This window comes from Lycorma delicatula, chromosome 3, assembly GCF_047948215.1.
Source record: "Lycorma delicatula isolate Av1 chromosome 3, ASM4794821v1, whole genome shotgun sequence".
Classification (NCBI taxonomy): Eukaryota; Metazoa; Arthropoda; class Insecta; order Hemiptera; family Fulgoridae; genus Lycorma; species Lycorma delicatula.
In genome coordinates this window covers 46,319,573-46,344,070 of record NC_134457.1, presented here as the reverse complement: position 1 = coordinate 46,344,070, position 24,498 = coordinate 46,319,573, and the positions used below count along the sequence as shown (strand labels likewise).

General features: G+C 30.9%; 1 protein-coding gene across 1 annotated transcript in view; it reads left to right on the top strand.

The window, feature by feature from the left end:
• Nak (Numb-associated kinase) overlaps positions 1–24,498 on the top strand; it is a 150,304-nt gene that overhangs the window by 2,939 nt on the left and 122,867 nt on the right. The window contains exon 2 of the mRNA XM_075359740.1: positions 11,316–11,434. Within this exon, the coding sequence (XP_075215855.1) occupies positions 11,316–11,434 (119 nt within the window). The remainder of the gene's footprint in view (positions 1–11,315; positions 11,435–24,498) is intronic.

The window sequence follows — 24,498 nt, the reverse complement described above, 5'->3', positions numbered from 1 at the left end:
CTTTATTATACATTTTAAAAAGAAAGTGTTCCTGAAATATAGTCTACTTAAACAGTAGATTCGTCTGTGGATAAACATTGACTTGGTGAATAATAATCTAAAAGTATGATGTGTAATCTATCTTATCTGTGTAATCTAAAACATATTTTACTTTACTTAACCTTGATCTAACTTGTTTACTTATCCTCAATTTGCTGCTGAAGTAGGAGGTGATGCATGTAGAACCCAAAAAGTTTGGAGAAATGTCGTATGAGAAAATACATTTGAAAAAATTCAGATGCATCAAGCCAGGATCCTCATTATTATCATTAAACTCATTTTCAATTTCAGAATCAGTTAAAAATCTACTAAAATGACTGGTAGATGCCATGTGGCCTTAGAGAATACATAACCTCACATCGAGAACGTAATTAAGCATAAAATGATCTATTTTAGATTCTGTCAATATTACGCAGGTTTTACTATATTACAAATAGATGCCAGTTCATGTTTGAATCTGTGCATAGCCACGGTTAGTTTAAAAATGTCAGCCATACTTGACTAAGGAATGCTACACGTAAATTTCATTGTCACGTTATAAAGTAGTGGTACTGGTAAATTATGTGACATCGAACTGTGACTGCAAAGGGTTATGCTTGTAAAAATTTACTAGTGCTTTAAAATTATCAATAATAATAATAATTATTACCAAAGTCAAATCTAATAGTACTTATGTTTATATTAGATCAGTATTGAAGTTTGTGTCTAACATTATAATTGACTATTGTGTAAAGATTCTTTCTTTTCAAAAATATTTGATAATTTGTCAGATTGTATTCATTTAAAAATGTGTACTCAAGTTTTAGGTGTTATTCTGTTAATTGTTATTCAGTTTTGATATTTTTCCCTTGTAATGAAATATGTAGTTTTTTGAATAAATCTCAAAAGTGAATTCGGTAATTGTTTCATGATATACTATGAATTGCATCCATTCAAACTGATGGTTTCACATATACTTGGAATGTATCAGAATGTAGCATGGACAATGTTAGCATGTTTCCAGAATATATTACAAACGGTATTCTTTCAGTCTTTTAGTTCTACACTGAGTTAGAATAGAGACTGATCAGAATAGAGCATGAAAATTTTTAAAGGGTGTAGTATAAGGAATGCCAGTGATTGAACTTGTGTTTAAAGACTGGTAAACCAGTGTAAACTACATTAATAATTAAATGTGGACTATGTTTTTATTGAATGCATTTGGATGGTATGCTTTTTAAATTTTTAACGGCTATTATAATAGCAGTTAATATCTTAAAAAATACATTATTTATAAGTAGGAACATTATTGTTTCTTGAAAGATTTTACTTTTTTAAAATTAAAATACTAATCTAAATTAAGTTGTAAGTTCAGAAAAATTATTACACTTTAGTCCCTTAAGCTAACAATTATCCATATTTCAGCCATACTTTCAATTTATTGAGTTTGCGTGTGTTTAAATGATATGGTTGTCATAAAAATAACATTAACTTATCAACCAACATATTTGTGAGATATTGTTGGTAAACAGTTAAAAGAAGAAGTAAATAATCTTGTCCAGTACATAGAAGTGTAATGAAAATTTAAATAATATAGGATTAGATTGCCATAATAGGAGAAGGAAGGAAAGAATGAAAAGTTTCTATTAATTAGATTGAAGAAGAAAAAGACCTATACTGTCACAGTTTAGTTTAAAGTATAAACTAGTTTGCTGTAAAGACTTAAAAATACCATAAAAGAAGATTTCAGGTGTAAGATCTGGAGATCTGTGTAACTATAAAACTATGTAATGGTTAAGCAGAGATTTCAAATTATATGTTGTAAAAAATATCTAGGAGTAGACATGGATTATGATTGCATTTTAGTGTTGTTGAAACATAGGCTGGTTTTAAGGAACTAACAGTAAACAGAATTGAGGAATATAGATCAACTAAAATAGAAGGATGTGAATGTAGAATTTCAATAAATTATAGATGGGATAGGAGACGATTTTTGTAAAACATTGGATGATGAGAGGTTTGTTGAAATTGATAGATGAATTCAGAAAGTATGAATACATGAGAGGATCTTGGAAAGATTTATTACATTTCCCCTTACCACCATGGTTCTGAAACATTTCAGGGAATACTTCTTGGAGATTAAATGGTAAAAGTAACATAGTATGCTGGCCAAATCAAAGTTCAATGAATAGATATGTGTAATATACTAAAGTTAAGACTGCTGGGTCAATTATGGGCGAGTGCTAATGATGCTCTTAAATAGCTGACACCAATGCATCTAATAGTGATTAAAGAATATAAATGAGATGATGGAAGAAGACTACACGTCTTAACACATTAAAGAAATTGCAAAATACAGTTGATTGAATGAGAGTTATTATGTAGCAAAGAAAATAATTGCACATAATAAAAAAAATGATCCAGTTTGAACAAATTTTGGCAAAATGAAGCCAAAGTGCAATAACATTGTAGGTCCATACAAAAAATTGCTGTTAATGGAGAGGGGAGTGGAGAGAACTAATTGGTTATATATACAATAGAGTATATAGGGGAAAGTTATCTGGTGGCCAGGAAAGAAAACTCTGTATACAGTCACTTAAGAGGAAATTTTGCCTGATAAAACTCTAATGACTATAAAAAAAAAAATGGAAAACTTTTTTTAATTTGGTTTAGTGGCAGTCTTAGCATTAGCATATTGATTTTACAAAATTGCCTTTCCTGAATAGTTTCTACTTTCTTTGGCTTATTTTTAAATAAATTTTTTATCTAAAAGGATTTAAAAAGAACTAGGTGTAGTAAATTTGGAAAAGTTTGTAATGTAATTTATAGTATTGAAACTGAAATATTTTCAAATTGAGTTGTTTTCCAGTAAACTTTTACTTGAGTGTTTACAGTTGAGATTTTTTACAATGAATTTAAAAAAGAGCAAAAGTGAAATGTAAAACACTATTTTAACATTTTATAATATAATTTGTCACTTTATTTACCATTTTTAGAAAGAACAGAATCAGTTTTTTGGTAAAATATGATTAAAACAAGGGTGAAGAATAAGTTTCATATTTTACTCTGATTTTTGAATAAATGTATTACTGTAACCATATTTTTGTTAATGTAGCATTGACGTTTGAATGACATTGATTACATACATGTTAATGGCATCTTGGATACAATTTCTTTGGCATGTAAAGGCATCCTATGCTTCCATAACAATGATTGGTTTATACAAGACTCAGATAATAGGCTTGAAAAGCAAGAAAATGAAGTGGAAAATGTTATAAATAAAGCCCAGTACATTTATAGGAAAAAACGGGTTATTAGAGAAACATTTTTTGGCTATAAATAAAATTGAACAAATATTCTAAAGAAAGTAATAGTGCCTATAGGAGCTTGAAAAAGCACTTGATAATGTAGTTTTTGGAAAAGCTAATGTCTTAAGAAAAGTAGAATTGAAAATAAAGAAAACAGTTATCTACAGTTTTTATTGGAATCAAGTACCTGTAATAAATAAATAAATAAAATGAATTTTTTATTTTTACAGATAAATAATATGTATTATAAAGATTACATTAGGAATGTGTAGATATGTTACTTGGAGAAAAAAAAGAAACTGCTCCAGTGTTTACCTGATTGGATCAAGGGAAACTGCAAAAACCTTGATTAGACCAGAATTGTTGAATACATATAACAATAAAATAAAAAAATTGATGCAATTAAAGTCCATATTTATGTTTTTTGAGTATAAATTTATGAGATAATGTTCAGGTAAATATATGAAGATCAATATAAAAATAACTACAAAATAATTCATTACAAATTCAGAAGAAGTAAGTGAAAATTATTTAAGCACAATAATATATGTATACATTGAACAGATACTGAAAGTTCAGGATTATTTAATCAATATAATTTAAAAATTCATCGATAGAGTAATATTGTTAATGTAAAAGATTTTTTAAATAGTTCAACAATTTATTAAAAATGGCAACGAGCATAATAATCCATCTCCCATACTATATGTCGGAAGTATTGCGTTGAGTTATAAAAAACAGCTATGTTGTCTGATTTGATAGTCAGAATATTGTTATTTTTTTAAGATAAGTGACTATTCCTTTACCAGAGATAGAAAATCCATAAATATAAACATATAGGTAAGTTAACAAATTTAATTTTCAAAATATAGGTTGGTTACACAATTCATACGTAAAGGTACCAGATGATCTGACAGCTCATTTTTGTAACCTGAAAACTTGTTCTGACTTTTTGAGGGAGTCCTAAGAAATGATATACAGGGTCATTGAAAAGGTTGCAACAGTTTAAAAAAATCATATCTCAGAAACTACTAAATATAATCAAACGAGTATTTTTTTAAAAATTCAACAATCCAAAAAGTTTTTTTATTTAAAATGTTTCAATATAAGCTCCTTTTGTTGTTCTGCAAACATCCAGCCATAATCCACTTCTTCTTTTTTTTCTTGTAACTTCTGGGACCACCATTAGGTATTGCTCCATTAGGTATTAGGTTCAGAGGATGAGATGAATGACATATAGCGTGTGAAAATGCCATGCCCGACCGGGATTCAAAGCCGGGACCTCCAGATGAAAGGCCGAGATGCCACGAAGGCTGGCAGTAATTGACTTCTGCCCAGGTCAACTGGAACATTGTAGGTGTAACTGTAGCAATAGCAGCCGTGACTGTTGTCTTAAATATCCCCATAGAAAAAATCTAGGGATGTCAAATCTGGGCTTCTCAGAGGCCAAAGCACAGGATCGGTCCTACCAATCCAACAGTTAGGGAATCTTTCATTGAGACCGTGTTGGAACGCCTACTAAATTTTGGGGGTGTACCATCTTGTTGAAACATTATAACAATGTTACTTTCTTTGTCAACTTGTGGGAAAACGTACAGTTGCAGAATGTCTTAATAAACATTTCGTGATAGTAGGCTCATGAAAAAAGAATGGTCCAATCACACGATTGGACATCAAACTGTACCACACATTTATTTTTGGGGAATCTCTGACATACTCAATAATTTCATTGGGTTGCTGAGATCCTCATGTCCTACAATTGTCAATTGACACAACCACTGGCATGGAAAGTCATTTCATCCGTAAACATAACTTATTTTAAGAATGTTTTGCCATCGTCCATGTAATTAAGCATTTTACTTGTGAATTTAACAACACTTTAGGTTGATCTGTAGGTTTAATTTGATGTTTTAGCTGAATTTTTTAAGTGTAAACACATATACAACACATTTTGAATGTTGTCTTTTTTTTATGGCTGCAACTTTTTCGATGATTTTGTACTATAAACAGGTTTTTATGTTAGAATAAGAAATATTTAATAATGATGTTAAGTCTAGCATTTTAGTAAGTTGCTTCAAAGCATCTTAGAATGTAGTAATAAAAAACGTGTAGTATAGAAATGAGTGAGATAATTATATACTTATTTATTATCATTGCTTTCTAATTTTTATGTGGAAAGAAGAAAACAGGACTAAAAGGAAAATTTGAGGCTGGTATTAACAAAAGAATAATAAGTAATATTCTTATTTTGGCTAAAACTAAGTAAAAATAGGTCATGTGATGAATTGTATAGATTCATTGCTATGGGAAGAATTCAGTTTAAAAGAAAATAGGTATGAAAAAATAAAGGAATGTGTAACCCAATAGAAAGGAGAAAGATAGTAAGTGTTAAATAGTAATATAAGAACACAATTTAGTAGAATTTTGTTATTTAGGTACCAAAATTATAGATTAGAACACAATTTAGTAGAATTTTGTTATTTAGGTACCAAAATTATAGATTATTTTCCAAATACTGAAAATGGTCAAGTGGTTGATACAAGTCAAACATTTCTTATTTAGGAAACTGCTGATGTCAAATATACGACATGGTGTTTAATGTAACTAAAGTATAGACATTAGGAAAATCTGAGAATAGTGTTTTTGATGAAATGATGTAAAAAAAAAAACATTTTTTAAATCTTGTGTTTCATAAATATCTTTTTTCTATTACTTAACTTCTTAATTTTTATTATATACTTTTAAAGGTTTAATCTCTGGTTGTGTGAAAGTATTGTTAGAAAGCCTAAAGTGTTTCTTTAATTGATAACCTATCAGTTCTTGTGTGGTGATTGTGTCATTTCTAAATTTATATGAATATAGACTGATCAACAAGTGTTATATAACTACTTGGTCAGACAATCATTCAACTTTTCATATCTGTTGTACATACATATTACACAGAAGCACTGAACCTATTATATTATTAATCTCCATTAGGAGATTAATCCGTATTAGGAGAAAATAAAGACTGCTCATCACATTGATCATTGGTATTTTATCTTAGCTGTTTACTAATTTCTTTTTTGTAACTAAAAGGATTGCAGCAGTTCTACCAAATAAATATTTATGTTTCATAGCATACTTTTAATAATAGGCTAGTTGACTGTTTTTGAGAAACCGATTTATATTATGCCTCACGGCCTTATTTTATTAAATTATAAGCATTATAACACATACAATCATTTACACGATGTATTTTGCATTTTTATAAACCAAATAAATCTTTCCCGCTAAAACGATCCAAACTGTCATGGCCTCTCGTATGACGTCACGCCTTTCAGAACAATCATGTTTAGTGGAGTGTTTCGAAAATTATTAAGTCTAAAATCAATTCCAAGTTTTACAAGTACTGTGTAGTGGCTCAGTATGAAAGTGCTACCATTAGAACACCAAACAAATTGTTTGTGTAACTGTATACATCTTTATTTATCAAACTGTATATAATTTCGCACGAACTTTATGATCCGGGTATATTTTACCAACACGCTTTAGCTGCACGTTGCTTATAGCATCATCTCCATCTCTTGAGGACCTAAAATCAAATTTAGCCATTATTATAACTAATTAATTATGAGAAACGTTTTTCTTCTGACAACTAACCTCAAAAACAATACGGTCAAAATCCGTTATATGCCCATTTAATTGCTGTCCGCTTAATACCCTGTGGACCAATGATTAGTTAAGTTTGTTCTTAATTGGCGCCACTGAAACGCTATATTGAAGTAAGAAAAATATAATTATAATCTAACCAAACTTAACCTTTTTTTAACTTCCCGGGCCACCGTTAGGTATTGCTTCAGAGGATGAGATGAATGACATTTTTTGTAGCGTGTGAAAATGCCATACCTGACCGGGATTTGAACCTGGGACTTTGGAATAAAAGGCCGAGACGCTACCACTCGCCTCACGGAGGCCGGCAAACTTAACCTACGCTCGCTAGTCATTCACAGCATAACCGCATCCATTTTGGGCAAGTTACTGCTGTTGGCTTTTGTGAAGCCTGCTTCCATTACAAAGACTTGTTGTAGTCGTACTATTATAGAAAATCGTATAACACGCGAAAAATTCTGTTGCAGAGCAAAAAATCAACATAACATAGACCGCCATAAACAACAATCTGACCTTTTTGTAAGACATGACGTCATTTGCTCTGATTGGTGTTTTGTGTAATGTGACCAAAGGGCTTTATTTTTTCTTATTTATTTATAAAAAGTATTAAATAATACTAAATAAATTAACAAATTAGGTTCATTTTCAATATTTTGAAGACCAGTTGTAGAAAAAAAAATTCTTTCATGTTTTCCCTTACTGTCATCTAGCCTATTGTGCTAGGGTGGATCAAATATAGAGAGACTTATCTTTTTGAGCGTGTAAGTGTGAAGGGAGCGAGCTGCCACTTGGTGGGGATGTCAAGAGTGGAGAGACCAGGTGGTGTCCAGTTCAGTCCATTTGACAGTAGTGTTCATGATAACAGAGTAACAGGTGCATCCTTCCACTGCACAACGTATTATCATTAAATTTGTCACTCATGAAGGCGTAAAACCAGTGGGAATTCTGCAAAGATTTACTGCACAGTTTGGTGATCAAACAATTTTCAAGGGCTAGCATGTTTGCCTGGCATAAGGAGTTCAAGGAAGGACATCAACTGATTGAAAATGAGGAACATGATCGCCGTCCTCAGACCAGCATTATGGAGGAGAACATTCACACGATTCGTGACTTTATTGAAAGCGATCGACATCTGACAGTTCCCAAAATTGCATCACAGGTTGGAATAAGTTATGGAAGCTGCCAAACAATCATGACAAAAGACCTAGGAATTCGTAAAGCCTTTTGACAGCAGAACACAAGTTGAGACGCTAGCAGGTCTGTCAGGAGCTTTCAGCACAGTTTGCAGAAGAAGGGAATGCATTTTTGAATCGAATTGTCCCTTGTGATGAAACTTGGGTCCATCATTACAAGCTCAAATCCAAACAAACCAGCATCGAATGGCAGTGGAAGAGGGAGGCAGCCTCTGTGAAAGCCAAGACTTTGCTGACCGCTGCAAGGTGCTTGAACTGTTTTTTCAACTGGCAAGTTGTTTTGCACATTGATTTCTTGCATGAGTGTTGTACAATAAATGCTGCTTATTACTGTGCGCTTTTGATTGAGGTAAAGGTTGCTTATCATTCCAAAATATGTGACCAATAAATTTGAGACTTATTCCCCTCGATGACAATGCTTGGCTCCATACTGTAGCTCTAACCTGCAGAAAATTACAGGAATGAGATGGACTCTACTTGATCATCCTCCCTACAGTCCTGACCTATTGCCCTGTGATTTTCATACCTTTGGGCCCTTAAAGAAGCACTATGAGGACAACAATTCCAAGACGTGGCGTCAGTGGAGGTCTTTATGCCAATTGGTTTCTGACACAACCGTCTTTATTTTACGATGCCAGGATCAAAAATCTCCCAATCCACTGGGAAAAATGTATTTCCTAAGCAGGAGTCTACACTGAAAAGTAGTACTACATGCGTGGCTATTTGATTACACCAAATAAAACTTTTTAAAAAATAAAGTCATTTATGTTTGATGTAAGTAACGTCAACAGTTTAATACGAGGTTCTTGACATTTTTCTGCATGTTGGAACCTAACATTCTGTGAGAATTATTGTTACATAGTAAAAGAAAAAAAACCCAAAAGAATTAGTTATAAATGAAGAAAGAAAAAAAAACCTAAAAGAATTAGTCATAAATGAAGAAAGTTGTTTTATGTTTTCTTTCCCCTTTTTTTGTTTACAATCCTAAATGCATGTTGGCTGGCTGTGAAGGTACTCATATGGTGTTTTTTAATATAAAGTCATTAATAGCTAGTGTTGTAAACATAGGTGGTTATAAAATTGTGATTTCCAAAATGGATTTACAATATGGAAAACCTAAAATGTATGTTTGGAAACTGCAAAGATTGTCTTTTTGTAAAAAGCGTGAGAGCTAAATCTAGTATTGAGATCAAAACTTCACATTTTTCTGTAGGTTTAAGTTTTAAAGTACAATAACAATTATTATGATAGAATTTTTCAAAATATATTACCAGAAGAGCAATGAGTTATGATATTTTTGTGTTATTAAAAGTTTTATATTGTTATTAATGTGATTATGTTGTTCTGTAACTTAAGATCTGTTTTTTGAAAGCTTGGATGGAAGTCTTCTTGAAGTAAAAGAAACATACTTTATTTACTAAAAAATTACCAAGAATCTTGCAAACACTAACTTTCAGCCGATAGTGTGGTTGAAATTAAATTTAAATCTAATTAAGAGAGAGAATTTTTTTTTTCTTTATGAATTCATCTTCTAATGAATGCTAAAAACTACATTAATTATACAAAAGTAAACAAAAATGAAAGATCTACCAATGACTAATTTTAGAATTAGTTGATATGTTGTGAAATGAGCCAGAGAACCAGTTCTGAAAGGTTTGTAAGAAGTAGTATCTTCCCATCATTTTGATGCCCATCAGGTTTCCTGTGTTTATTTTCCAAATATGAATATATTACTTTTGACTATTGCTCAGTTTATGCCCCAATTTTTTTTTCTTGAATATATCTCTTGACAGCTGTGATGACAGTTATTAAATTGTTTTAACCAAACTGTATTTTGATATTTCCGTTTAGTGTTGCCCTTAAATTCTATTCAATTTTTATCATGAGGTTTGTCAATATTTCAGTTAGTTTACTGTGTTTAGTCTAATTGACCTGTGAATTTTGATGGTAAGGTTGCTATTGTGGTGGTTTCTAGTATGCTGAAGTTTCTGTCAAGATTTTTCACAAGTGTGTGTGTAAATTTACAAATACTGAAAAGAGTGTGAGAAAAAGATTTTATGCACATAACATGCAGAACTAAATTATTTCTACTGCAATTCCAGCTTTTGCGACCCTTGTTGAAATCTACATTATGGTAATCCAGTCATTTATTTTTCCATCCATGAATTCTTTGTTGGTTTCAAAGTGGTGAGTAGCCAATCAAATCTTAATGTTGAAAAGAGATATTAAAAAATTTGTTTCAAATCCCTTGCTTGAGTAGTGCCTTTGTAGGATTGCAGAGTTTAGTTGTGAATCATGCATTGTTGTACAGAAAAGCAACTTCATCAAATCTGGTAAGATTAATGATGCATTACTGCATTGTATTTAGCAACTTTCCACCACATTTTGTGTGTACATTTCCTTGGTTTATAAATTAATTTATGAGTGTGTGTGTGCATCAGAGGACTCTGATGCTGGGTAGTGAGGGATATAACAAAGGGACAATAATAAAATTAGTTTGATTGATTAAAAAATAATCCCCCCAACAAAAGTTATTGTAGTTATTTATTATTCAGTTAGTGGTAATTTTAAACATATTTGCAAAATATTTATATAAAAACATTTCACTTAAAATCCTACCTGGTCACAAAATACCCTGTTAAGTAAAAATTTTATTTAGAACAAGGGGTTTGTTTTCCGCTTCTTGTGTAAATTTTGTAATTTGATTATTTTATCTTTAGTGTCTCTCAGCCAATAATAATCCCTCTGATTGTTTGTCTTGAAAAAAGTGTTAGCAAGTTACTAGTGATTAGTAGAAACTGTAAAATTTTTATAATTTTAGAAAATCATTGTGTGGATGTGGTTTAAAAATATTTCCTTTTTAGCAATTAAATAAATATGTTTTTGCATTGTAAATTTTTTTAATTGTGTTACTATATAAAAAAATATTTAAGGAAGTTATTGCAGTGTTATATTTATGATTTATATTTTACTAGACTTTGTAATTAGAAAATAATTATATATTTACACATTTAAATTCATTACTAACTATAATTATTATTTAATCTATGTGCAACATTGCTAATTTGTAGATAATTTTTTTAAATTATTATTTATTATTACCGTATTATTTTCTTTTTCTTAATTCTCAGTATATTATTTTCAGGAGGATTTGCTGTAGTATTTCTTGTTAAAGGAAGTAATAATAAAAGGTTTGCTTTGAAACGGATGTATGTGAATAATGAACATGATTTGAGTATAGCAAGACGAGAAATTCAAATAGCTGTAAGTAATATACTATTGTACTTGCTCAATTTTTTATAAACTGGTAATTTTATATAAGCTTTGTATTTTGGTATATGTAAGGTGATTTTTATTTTTAGATATTACATACGAAGTGAATCAAAAGTGTGGAACTCCTCAACTTAAGACAGTTTCAGATAGAATACTGTAACTTTCAGGATGAAGTATCGATCAACTTCTTCACCTTTTGATGAGAAATAGAATTTCAGCCCTTTCTTGGGAAGTGGTCCAGGGATTGTAACTCAAGTATTTTAAATGGTGTAACACCTTGTGTTTTTGTCTCATTTTAAAGGTTTCTTTAAGACAATAAAAATGGTATAAATAAAAAGTTTGTATGATTTTTGTACCCAAAATGGCGGCAGGGATAAAGTTTGGGTTTTGAAAATTAATAAATTTAGTAAGTTCAGATAATAAAATTAAAGAAATCTGAGGTGAAAATCAATAAATTGTGGTAAATTGGCATAAAAACCAATAAATTGTTTATGTGTGATGTATAATAACTTTGTGAAATGGGTAATAAATACACAAAACTTATCAAAAAAAACTTCTCTTAAATAATTTAATTCTAAACAAAATAATGTAAGATAAGTTGAATAAAACAAAAGAAACGATAGAAAAATTCAAATTTTATTTAAAATTGTACACTACTATGTTTGTCAGAAAAATACTTGGATGTAAAAAGAAATTCATTTTAGATGTTGAAAAATTTATAAAAACAAAATTTACTGTTAAAATGTTTTAAAAAGCTGGAAACTACATTATAACAACAATTATAAAATAAAAATTACTTAGATAATAATTTTTTAATAATGACAAATACAATAAATGATTTGAAAAATTATTATTTCAAAGTTGACAATAGAAAATAGCTAGTCAAGAAATGTGCAACAGTATATTAGTGTTTAAATCATTCTATAAGGTACATTACAGTATATCGGGTTCTGTGAACTGTGCAGTAGTAAGCGAAGATCTTCTTTGAAGTTTAGTTTGAATGTCATCAGTTTTTCATTGAAGTAATGCCGTATTTATTTACAACTGAGGAATATGGTGATGTAGTATTCATTTTGGGCATGTGTAATGTTAATCTACAGCTGCTGCAGTAGAATATGAAACATATTTTCTGAATCACAGAATTTCTGATCCCAAAACAGTTACTGTGATTTTTTCCAGTCTTTGGGAAACAGGTCCACCACCTAGTATTCGTACCAGCCATGAATGATCTGTTCAACATGGCACTGTCATTGATGAAATTATTACTGATGCAGTCCAGGCGTCTGTACACGATGTCTTTCTAAGTGGATTGGAGTTTCGAATTCATTGGTTTGGAAGACACTTAATAAAAAAACAAGTTTTATCCTTACTATAAACCGCCAATTCAACACCTATGTCTAGAAGACATTCCACTTCAATTGGACTTCTGCAACTAGTAGAATACAAATCGACTACTCTACAAGTATGTCTTGTTTACAGACTAGGCAAATTCACTTGAGGGTGGCGTCAATAACGTATGCAGTGAGCATACATGGCAAGAAGCAAATCCTCATAAAACAGTGGAAGATAATTTTAAACACCAATTTAGCGCTAATGTATGATGCGGCCTTCTTCAGATTCATCTGTTTGGTCATTTTACCTGACCGCTTAAATACTGAGGTCTGTTTGCTATTTTTTCAAGAAAAATTGTCGCATCTGCTTAAAGATATATAAAACAAAAATACATTCTCGCAAGAGATTATTTGTTTGCATTATGGATGCGGCTGAGCAACTTAAGGACAGCCCTGAAGAACTAAAAAGAGCAACAAAAACAGTACAGAAGCATGCCAAGAAATATGTTGAAAATGGTAGGCTCATATTAGAACATTTATTATAAATTGGGGTGTATAATGCACTTTGGTCTAGTGTACTCTTTCTAAATAAAATTCAAATTATTTTAATGTTTCTTTGTTTTATTTAACTTATCGTATACCATTTTGTTTAGAATTGAATTCTCTATAAGTTTTGTTTAAACATTTTGTGTTTTTTTTTTCCCATTTAACAAAGTTACTGTATGTCAAACATAAAAAAAAACGGCTTTTTACCCAATTTATTAGTTTTCACCCCAGATTTCTCAAGAACTACTGAAAATATGGTTCTGGAACTTTTTTCGATCTTTCAGGTCAAAAACCGTAAGAAATTATTAATTTTGTTCCTTAATTAAAATTCTAGAAATTCCAGTACAACCTCATTTCACCAGGGTAACTGAAATCAGAGCAAAATCTTTCACTAGCTGTAACTCACCAAAAGATAATTTTTGGTCATATATTTATGCAAACTTTTTCCATTATTTTCATGAGTAGAAAAGGTTTTAAAAGTCCTGGGAGTATATATCATAGGAGGAAAAGTTCCACACACACACATATATATATATATATTTGTCAAATGGATTCGATGGCATGTTGTAATTTATAACCTTGTGGTAGCCCTGAAATGGGCAATTTTTGTTGTCGATTGGCTTTGACAGCTCTTTGTAATTTATAACCTTATGGTAGCCCTGAGAAGGGCTGTTGTCGTCTAATCGCTTCGATGGTTCATTGTAATGTATAACCTTGTGGTAGCCCTGAAAAAGTCCGTTTTTTGTGTTAGCTCTGAGAAGAGCTGTTGGGTCCAGAAGCTGGTCTCTGGTGAAGTTGGGGAATTGCGGTTCGTCCATTGAAATTAGACTGGGCTTCCCCTTAGCCGTCTGGATTTTTTATGTTGTGTAAAACATAAATTTGATTGGTATGAGTGTAGCACTGATTTGACTTGCAAATCGTTCGTTTTCTGAGGCATTGACAGTCATGAACGGTGTTGCCAAATTTATACTAGGCACAGGGTGTGCAGTCTCGGTTAGTTAGTTTGAGGGAATCATGTTAGGTTGGATGTGAAGATGTCTGTTTGAGGCCTAAGTGAAGGCAAAAATTTGATTTGTATTTTACTGATGTAAATATCTGCCGAGGCATTTACATCAGTTTCATCTCGACCGAGGCCTGGCTGATGACTGTGAGATGTAATCAGAGGGTCTAAAGATAACCTCCAGTGAAGCTCCTCAAGGCTTTGAATGGAGGGGGTAGTATGGTAACATCACAAGTGGGTGTCTTCCTCTACGGGGTTGGGATGTGGTAGCCCTGAAAAGGGCCATTTTATGCGTTAGCTCTGAGAAGAGCTGTTGGGTCTGGAAGCTGACCTCCAGCGAAGTTGGGAAGTTGTGGCTTATCAATTGAAATCAGATCGGGCTTCCCCTCAGTGGCAGTGGGTCCCCAGAGCCATGGCTGGTGGCCCCCCAGAGCCCTGCAGTGTCGGGTCGGTCGTATTTTGTCGGTGCAGCCGAGGCGGTTCTCCCCAAGCAATCCCATGCTGTGCTGGCTCCTGCTGGTGAGTCCGCTGGCCAGGGCGATTGAAGCTTGGCGAATGGGAAGGTAGCGTCCATGTTCAGCAGCTTTCTCAGTGGGCCGCTGCTCCTGCGGGATTGTTGGCATCCGTCGGGAGGTCCCATGTTGAGGCGGCCAGGGAACTTCTGTCTTCTTTCATCTTCTTCTTCTTCTTGGTCTTCTTCAGGTGATTGTCAATGATGAATTGAAAATTCACTCTCGTTCACACTTTTATTGGAGCCTGACAGTGGTCGGGTCGCAGCACCACTATGGTGGGAGAACTACGCGGTGGGAGTGACGCATGTATCAGCGCGTACATATACTGTGCTCCTGCTGACATGACATCTGAGCTGCTACCGTTGTCGTCCACTAATACTAAGTTAGATACATACATACATTTGGTAAAAGTATATACACATCTGTGTGGTTTCTTTTTAAGTTGAATCTTTTGCAACATGAACATATCTTTTTAGAAATAATTTTCTTTTCTATTAGATCAATGTGGTTCAATCTTTGTAGTTCCACCAATCTAGAGAATACGTTTTAGTGAGTCATACTTTAAGAAAGAGTGTTAATTACTTTCGTCTTTGACGATCAATTGCTTAGTTACATTATACATTTTTCATCATTACTTAAAATATTATTTTAAATAAACAAGCTCAAAAAGACATATGATCTACAGACTAAAGATGACTCAAGTACAGTCTCTGATTGAGTACATGGGATTCAGATATACATTACAAATTTTAAAATACCTACTTGTGTAAAATTTTTAATTCATAGTTTTCTTACATTTTAAATGTTTCCAGTTGACATTCTTTTACTATTTTTCTTTAAATAAGGTGTTTTCTGTGAGGAAACATTTCCCAATTTTAATAATAAGCAGTAAGTGAAATTTTTATTGGTAATTATTGTATACTGCTTGGATGCTGAATTACAAATTCATAATCATTTCTCAACATTACGATAACCCACTCCTAAAATTAGGAGTTTAATAAATTTTCTTCCACTCTCTCCCCATTCTCTTTTAACACCTTGTGATTAATTTTATATGTGTTTTTCCGGTTTTATTCTTAATATTTATTAAAATAGAAGGCAGGACTTCATTTTGAAATTTTTCTTTTACAAGCTGTCTGTAATTTTTGTTATAAATTATTGATGTGATTATATTATTATTCAAAAGAGTAAATGATTTTTTTTTTACCAAGCAATGCAGGACAGGAAGATTACCTTATTGATTCATTCTTTATTTTACAATGAATGACTGTTCTTGAGAATCTGGAGGTATCTCTATCAACAGTTCTTTTGTAAATTACACTAAATCATAACAGGATTATTATAAAATATATAAAAGCCTAATAATAATTATATAAGTTGATAAATGATAATAAATTGAAAAGTAAATCGGGTGGAGTTGATGAGAATACATACTTCTGTGATAAAGGTTTTAAGCAATGATATTAAATTTATCGATGCTGTATACTATTTATACAATTTAAGCTACTATACAGGTACATGCCCAGATTAATTGAAAATGGCTGAGCTTATACCAAATTTTAAAGTTAGTGATAAAACTAATCCAGGGAATTATAGACCTATTTCTCTTGTCTCTGTTTTTGCAAAAATTAATGAAAAACTGTTACATAATAAGATTTTGAATCTCCTGAATAAATACAACATACTTTAACTCACAGTATGGTTTTAGATGAGGTATTGGAACTAAAGATGTAATTGCTGACTTATCTGACATCATTTACTAAAAGTTTGACAAAAGTAAACCTACAGCTGCTATATTTTTGGATCTGGCCAAAGCCTTCAGTAGTGTATACCATAAAATTTTAATTGAAAAGCTTGAAAAAATTGGTTTCTGAGGTTTACTTCTTTAGTTACTTCAAAATTATTTGCTGAATAGTAGACAGTATGTTGAAATTAATGGAATAAAAGGCAGCCAACAAGATTTGAATACTGGTGCTCCTTAGGGAACTATTCTTGGGCTTTTATTATTTATATTTATGGTATATTTGAATTATAAAATCCTGATTGTAAAATTCTGTCTTATGCTGATGACAACAGTTACAATATGTTACGGAAATTCTTGGTTTGAAATTTATACTAAATTGGAGAATCAACTTGCTGAATTGAAAGTATGGTTAGATTCTAATAAGTTAGCTCTAAATGTAAGTAAAACTGTTGTTTAATTTTTAATAATCATTATGATATTTTATTCTTACTAATTTTAATGTTATTATCGGTAATGAATTTGATCTAAGAAAATGTTACAAAACTATCTAGTTAATATCATTGATCAACGTTTCAGATGGGATTTTGAAATTTCAAATAAAATTAATAAAATAAAATGTACCATTTTCATATTTTCTAGGGTGAACAAATTTCTTACTGTTCAAAATTTATTTACTACTGTGTATGGAATTTATTACAGTATTGTTAGATACAATATAATTGGATGGGGGGATCAGCTAATAAAGATAAATCTCTTTGAGTCATCATTAAGGTGAAATAGCCCTAAACTATAAAAATACTCATTTTTGTTTAATATGACATATAAATTCATTCAATTATTGAGAATCTAGAAAGAGATTTGAAGAATCCTAAATATACTGTTGTGTTTTATTTTAATAAACTGCCTCTTGAAACAAGTCAACATAAGAAAATTAAAAAAAAAATTGCAAGACTATAAGACAGATGAACTTGAATTAAGGCTGTTTCAGATTGATGAATACTTATTTAAGTGACTGTATCGGATGATATCCGAAAGGTGTGAGTGGCAGGCAGCCTTTTGAGCATAACTACCTGCCATTTGGTAATCATGGACCAGTGGCTCGGTACACAATGTGCATTTGCCATGTACAAGAATGGTGACAATGTGGATGCTGCTCAACAGGAATTCCAATGCCATTACATTTTAGGACATCATGGTTGGATTCCATGTTGCCACACCATCAAGATGGGTTGAGAATTTTGAGGAGACTTGTTCAGCCCTAAAAAAGAATCCTCCAGGAGGTCAACGAACTCAATGTATCCCAGAAAGTATTGAAGCAGTTCAGTCTTCAATTGGAAGGAGCCCATAACAGTCAGCAAGGAAACACATAGCAGCAATGAACTTTAAACTTTCACTCTTACAAAATTCAAGTTGTACAGGAACTGAAAGCGTGAAATCATTAGACTATGTGGTGCTACAACAATTCTGTGATAAAATAATTGAAAAGATTGACAACCCCAATTTTGTTGACAAACTTTTCATGCTGGATGAGGCTCATTTCCATATTAGTGTGTATGTAAACAAGCAGAATTTAGATATTGGGCAGCTGAAAATCCTCTTTAACTGCATGAAAAACCATTACACAGCCAAAAGGTTACAGTTTGGTGTGCTATATCAATGAGAGGTGAGATTGGGTCTTATTTCTTTGAAGATGATAAAGGGAATGAAATTATAGTAACGTCTAAACCATATGTTGCTATACTTGAAACTTGGAAAGATGGAGCCAGAGCATCAATGGCAGCTATTTGACAGCCATTTTGTAACCACCACATAATTTCACAACATTCATTTTTAGATTTTTTTTAGGTTTTGGTGACATTCATTGTCACCAAAACCGACCCAAGATCACCAGATTTGTTGGTGAGCGATTTTTTTTTTTTCTTGTGGGGCCACCACCTCAAAAGTACTAACATTAATTGATCAACAAGCAATCATCAATGATTGACCAATGGTCAATCGACCAACGTAGCTCACCTGTCAGTCAATGAGTTGAAAACGAGGATTCAAGAAGAAATCGCTGCAATTTCCATGGAATTGTCGTAAAGTGCCATGCAAAATCTCAGCATTCGCTTCCAGGAATGCATATGTTCAAATGACCATCATCTTATGCACATTGTTTTTAGAAATTGAAATTTTTTGTGTTGGTACACTTAATGACAAGTCATTTACTTTTTATTTTCAACAATAAAAGTTCTAAATTCATTTTTTTTTATTTTTATGAGAGTTACTTTCAAATTTCCTGTTTCCATGTGCCACACTGTATAATTCATTAATCACAAGGACAATTTTGACTTCTTTTGAAATTATAATTTAATTTTAATTTTATGATAGGTTTCTTTTTTCAACATATTCAGTGGTTTTTTATTTAAAAAAAAAAATGTAGTTGAGATATTTCCAAAAAACCTGTTAAAACATGAATTGTAAAGTAAAAAGGTTAAGCTAAGAATATTTTTTTTTGTATTTTACTATTCAGATGAATTCGTTACTTTGCATAATACTGCATTTTTAAATTAAAGAAACAAGGTGTTTGTAACACTTGTATTAAAAATCAAAGTATATTATTTTTAATTTTTTGTTGTAGAATAATTTTTATTATTTTAGAATAAAACTAAAATAATATTTTTTTCTCATAGTAATTTACTTATTTGCTTCTGTTTATTATGTAAATGTTATCCTGGTAAAATATAATAGACAGCATAATTGAAAGATAAGATATGGAAAAAAGTATAATTATTTTGACAGTGACACCTACCACATACTGTGATAAACTGATAAAAATAGTTCTGGCTTTTTATACATAATGTCTAACACATGTGTATCATTTTACATAGATTTATGGCTTTCATGTTGTTTATTTCTTTTAAATAATATGCACTAAAACCCAATAATATTTTTACTTGGATTCAAGATAAAAAAGGGAGTCAAAAAAACAATTAAAATTTAAAAATAGGAAAATACCAACTAATTTATAAAAATTAGGTTAATTTTTACTTTTACAATCACAATTAGTCAGTTTGATCTCATCATTATTTTACCATTTTCTTTGTTTCTAAAAAGAAAAGTTTATTAATAATGTGGTTCAAATTTTCTAATTTGAATGTTTACTCTCCATCTAATAACTGGACCATCTGATTTCAACTGAGGGTTGATCATGAGCTATGTCCACTTGTAGAAACTAAATATTTTTCCCAGAAAAAATATGTAATCCCAAATGTATAATGTATTATAATCCTTCATATAATTTTCATAACTTATATGTATGAGAGATCATTTGTGTCATTTGAGTATTCTTGCTTAAATATTTCATATTGAGACATGGAATATATTTCATTGTAGATTATGTAAATAACTATAAAATAATATTAATTTTTCATGCAAATGGTATTAATCTGATAGGGCTGCTATATGATTGAAAAAGAGTTCAACCAGTAGAAATAATACAAAATGTGATGGTTGGGTATGTTTTTAGTTTATGTTTTTTAAATTGCTATTTGTTAAAAGACTTTTGTCAGTGAAAGTGTGTACACAAATGTTTAATTGTATTTATGTATATTTCAACAACTGTTAATCTTCTATCAAATATTAATTTTATTCTATTACTAAGCCTGCCAGATTTTCGTAATTGAAGAGTTTGAGCCAAGGAGGTTCCATTTATTATTGGTGTGATTGACTTTTTTTACTTGCTTTAAAAATAGATATTCTAAAATAAGAAAGATTAGAAGATGAAAATATTTTTTATTATTACATTTTGATTGTAGGAAATGATATCATTTTGATTAAATGAGAACTTGAATTTCCAAGGGTGTTTTTGACATCGCTTAAGATGTGTCCATGAAGAATGATAAAAGTTCTTATATTAAAAAAAAATATTTCTTTATTAAGGTCACACGGTACCATGTAACTTGATAATGTTAATTTCTCAAATATTTCATGTTCCTTTTTCTCAATGCCCAGAAGGCCTACAAAAATGAGCTTTTACATTGACTTTTCTGAGCTCTTTATAAAGCTACTGAGTTTTTTGAAACAAATGTCTTGGAAACTTATTTTCAAAAAAAAATGTCTTCCCTAACATCTGTTTTCAATTGCCATATTTTGCTGAAATATATTTTTAATTTATTTTCTAAATGAATTTCTTGCTATAAAAAACTCAGTACCTACATCTACACCCTATAAAACTACTGTAAAAATTTCATTCACCTTCCTTCAACCGTTTTTTAAAAAAAGGAACTTAGTAGAGAATTTCTGAATTTTTGGAAAAATGCATTTAAATTAAAACATGATACTTTTTCACTTACCACAATACTAGAACATTTCTGGACCATAGAAAGGATCATCAGGATTTTCTTCTTCATCAGCAGCTTTTTTTTCATCCTTTTCTTATACAAATCTTCTGCTTTGTAAGCATCTTTCAGACATCGGTCACTAAATCCTGTACAGGCCCTTACCATGTTTAATCCAAATGCTTCTATAATTTTAATACACCCAGCATTCCCATCATTAAAACCTGATCTTATAAGGTTTACTCACATGACAATGCTTTTATCATATACTCCACATTCAGTGCTGTCAAGACAACAAAATACTGTCTTGGGTATGCGTGATCACACAGTATGATTGAAGGCCTTGTTTGGATTTTGTATAAGTCCATGCAAACATTTTAGTAATTAATCTGGATCAGCTAAAATTTTGAATGTTGGTTTAATTACTTCACCTATTACCTTTGATAAAGGGCTTTTATGAACGTAGTTTTCATTATTAATTTTACATTTATTATACTTGCTAGTTACAGTTATTATACTTGCTTATATTAGTTGTATCTTCAGTGGGACAGAGGTTATTTGCTCTTTCAATTGATGGTAAAAACAAAAAATTGAAAAAAAATTATTTTTCGTATCACATGACCTTAATGAAGGGACTCTGAATTGTTGGCCCTTGGGGCCAATAATAAGATTCTTAATGTTCTGAGAAGATAAAATAAATTTTTCTAATTAATGGTCTGAGTTTTGTAATATTTAAATGCATTTTTTATTTGAGGAAGGTTAGGACTGATGTATGTTTAGCACTTTGGAGGTTAAGAAGATACAAAAATCTGCTCCTGTGTGATTTTTAATTTTTTTTCTAGCTATTAAAACATCGTGGAATATTGTTCAACTTTAAAATTCCTTAAATTTGTACTTAAATTTTGGCTAATTTGGAAGACTGGGGAGGGAAGAGGACCATGGTAGAAAAGGAACTAAACTCCATAGTTTAGTTTAGTGATGGTATTATGATTTTGTCACGTAGAAGAATCAAGATTTCAAAATTGGTGAATTTGTGAAAGGATTTTCACTATCAGATGATATTTCTTATTTATATATTATTAGTCATTACCATGAAGGGATAAATGGGGACTGGTTACTTAATTACTTTCATAGTGTTCGACACTTAAGAAGGAATAAGCTTTAAAATAGTGTACAAATTTTTCTACATCTGTTCAAGAAGTAGTTGGTCATTATATAATAGTGTAGATTTTAATCCTGTAATATTTTAGAATTTATTAGTACATCAGTGTGAAAATCTGACGTAAATAAAGCTACTCTTTTTCAGTAAGGACCATCGATAATTTTTATGTTTAAGTTTGAATTTCTGTTCAAGAGCAAGATTAGTTCACTTCATTGACTTCATGAAAAGTATTAGTGTTTATTAAGGTTAGCCTCTGATCAAAAACCTGTTGCCTTATCTTGAATTGTTCTTGCTAGAATTCTTGTAATTTATGAATAAAATCAAAGTTTGAAAGTTGATTAAAATGAGTAAAATATAGCATCACGTAATATTTATTTATACATAAACATTGTGTGCAAGTGATTTAGTGTTTATATAACAAGTGATTAGAAGTAGAAACAGTAATTTTATAACAAATATTAACATCATCATAAGATTATCTGCTTTGGAACTCTACCATTATTTTATTTACAAATAGGGTCAGTTTGCATGAAATCAATCTGTGACTTTTGTTTATCCATGGAAAAAGAAAATCTTTTTTATGAGAATGGGCTGGCATAAAAGAAGAATCTGTTAAATTTTAATTTTATTACATTTAAAGTTATGAGTACTTCATATAGGAGAGGAGTGAGACGACAGTTCCTTTTCTTTAAAGAGTTTTTTCCTTTGTTTTGACATAAACTGAAAAATCTCTGAAATAATTGGAATTTCTGCTTAGTTGATGTATTTTTGACATTTCCTAGAGTTTTAAATACTTTGATATAAATACATGACAAACCATACAGCAAGGACATTTTCCTTAATCCTCTTAACCATCAACTTACATAGATTTCACTCACAGTTTGTATATAGTTTTATGAGGATCTTACATCTCTTCCTGATGGTTTAATATTTGGTGTTTGATTCATCCTTGCAAAGTCAAGAGATCGCATTCATAGTGCGTTGCTAAGGTCATTTTTAGTTTTCTGCATCTCATCTAGTACTATATTCCAAATTTCAGTGAAGTACACATATAACTTTGTTGTTGGCAATTGTTTTGAGTCTGTCAAGTACTGACTTATGAAAAATGGACTAAGGAGAATTTCATCCATTTCAGGGTGATCAAAGATTGTGTTTTGAAAGGCAAAACAGCCCAAGTAACTAGCCATGCCAGATAAATATTATAGAGTCAGTTCTGTCAATTAGAACAGTTTCAAGTAGTTCAATATTTTCAGAGTGGTCATGCGAGCATAATTGACACTGTTCCAGACAGCTTGTTAAAGATACAAATATTGAAAAAAAATCAGTGATATGATGATGGAAGATTGAAAGTGTGTGAGGTCGCTAACATAGCAGACATTTCACTCAAATAAATTGATGGAATATATTTAGGTGAATATTTATATTTATAAAAATTGTTACCAAAGTTGGGTGCTTCATTTGCTCATTTTCAATCAAAAAATGAATGAGTAGTAGATAGTTCTTAGCATAGTTAGGGGCTGTTTTAGTATACTGGAGGGAATTTTTGCATCATCTTCATGAAACTTTGATACGTTACTATTCACATGAAACCAAAGAACAAACAAAATAGTGGGTTGAAATCAGATAACTCTCTTCAAAGAAGACAAAACTATTCTATCAACATAATGGCCATTGTTGTTTGAAATGCTCAAAGTATAGTCTTCATTGACTTTGTGTAGAAAAGTAAAACAATAACCGGTTAAAAAAAGCAACCTTATTTAATGAAAAACCAAGTTTTTTTTTCACCAAGACAATGCACCAGCTCACTCTTCTGCAATTGTGATAGCAAAATTATTAAAATTAGCTATGAAACTCTTCTGCACTCCTTATTCCAGATTTATCACTTCCAGACTTTTACCTGTTATCAAGTTTGAAGAAGTGGCTTACTGGAAAGACATTTATGTGAAATGTTGAAGATACTGCAGAAAAATTTGCCAACTTTGAAGACTTAGATCGATCATATCATAAGGAAGGGGTTGAAAAGCTTGAGTATCTTTGGACTAAGTATAAAGATTTGAAAGGGAATTATATTGAAAAATAAAAACAAAATTTACCCAAAAATTTGTGTTTTCTTTATTTCTACAAAAAAAAAAACTTATCAAACCCATTCTATCTTATTGTAGCTTTTTTTTTAGAGACAATGTTTTTCTTTATGCTGAACTCATTCATTCATACATGTAACAAAAACTGTCAACATCATTTATGAAGTTTTCCTCATTACAGCCATTATTCAAATTTAATGAACAAACTGTATCTAAAAGTAAAAGCAAATAGGGTTTGTAAACGAAAAATATATTTATCATTGAGCATTTAAATAAAATGCAAGAAAAATGTCTAATGAGCATGTAAAAAAAATTGATAATATTAAATTATTTACAACAGTATATATACCAACAGTCTAA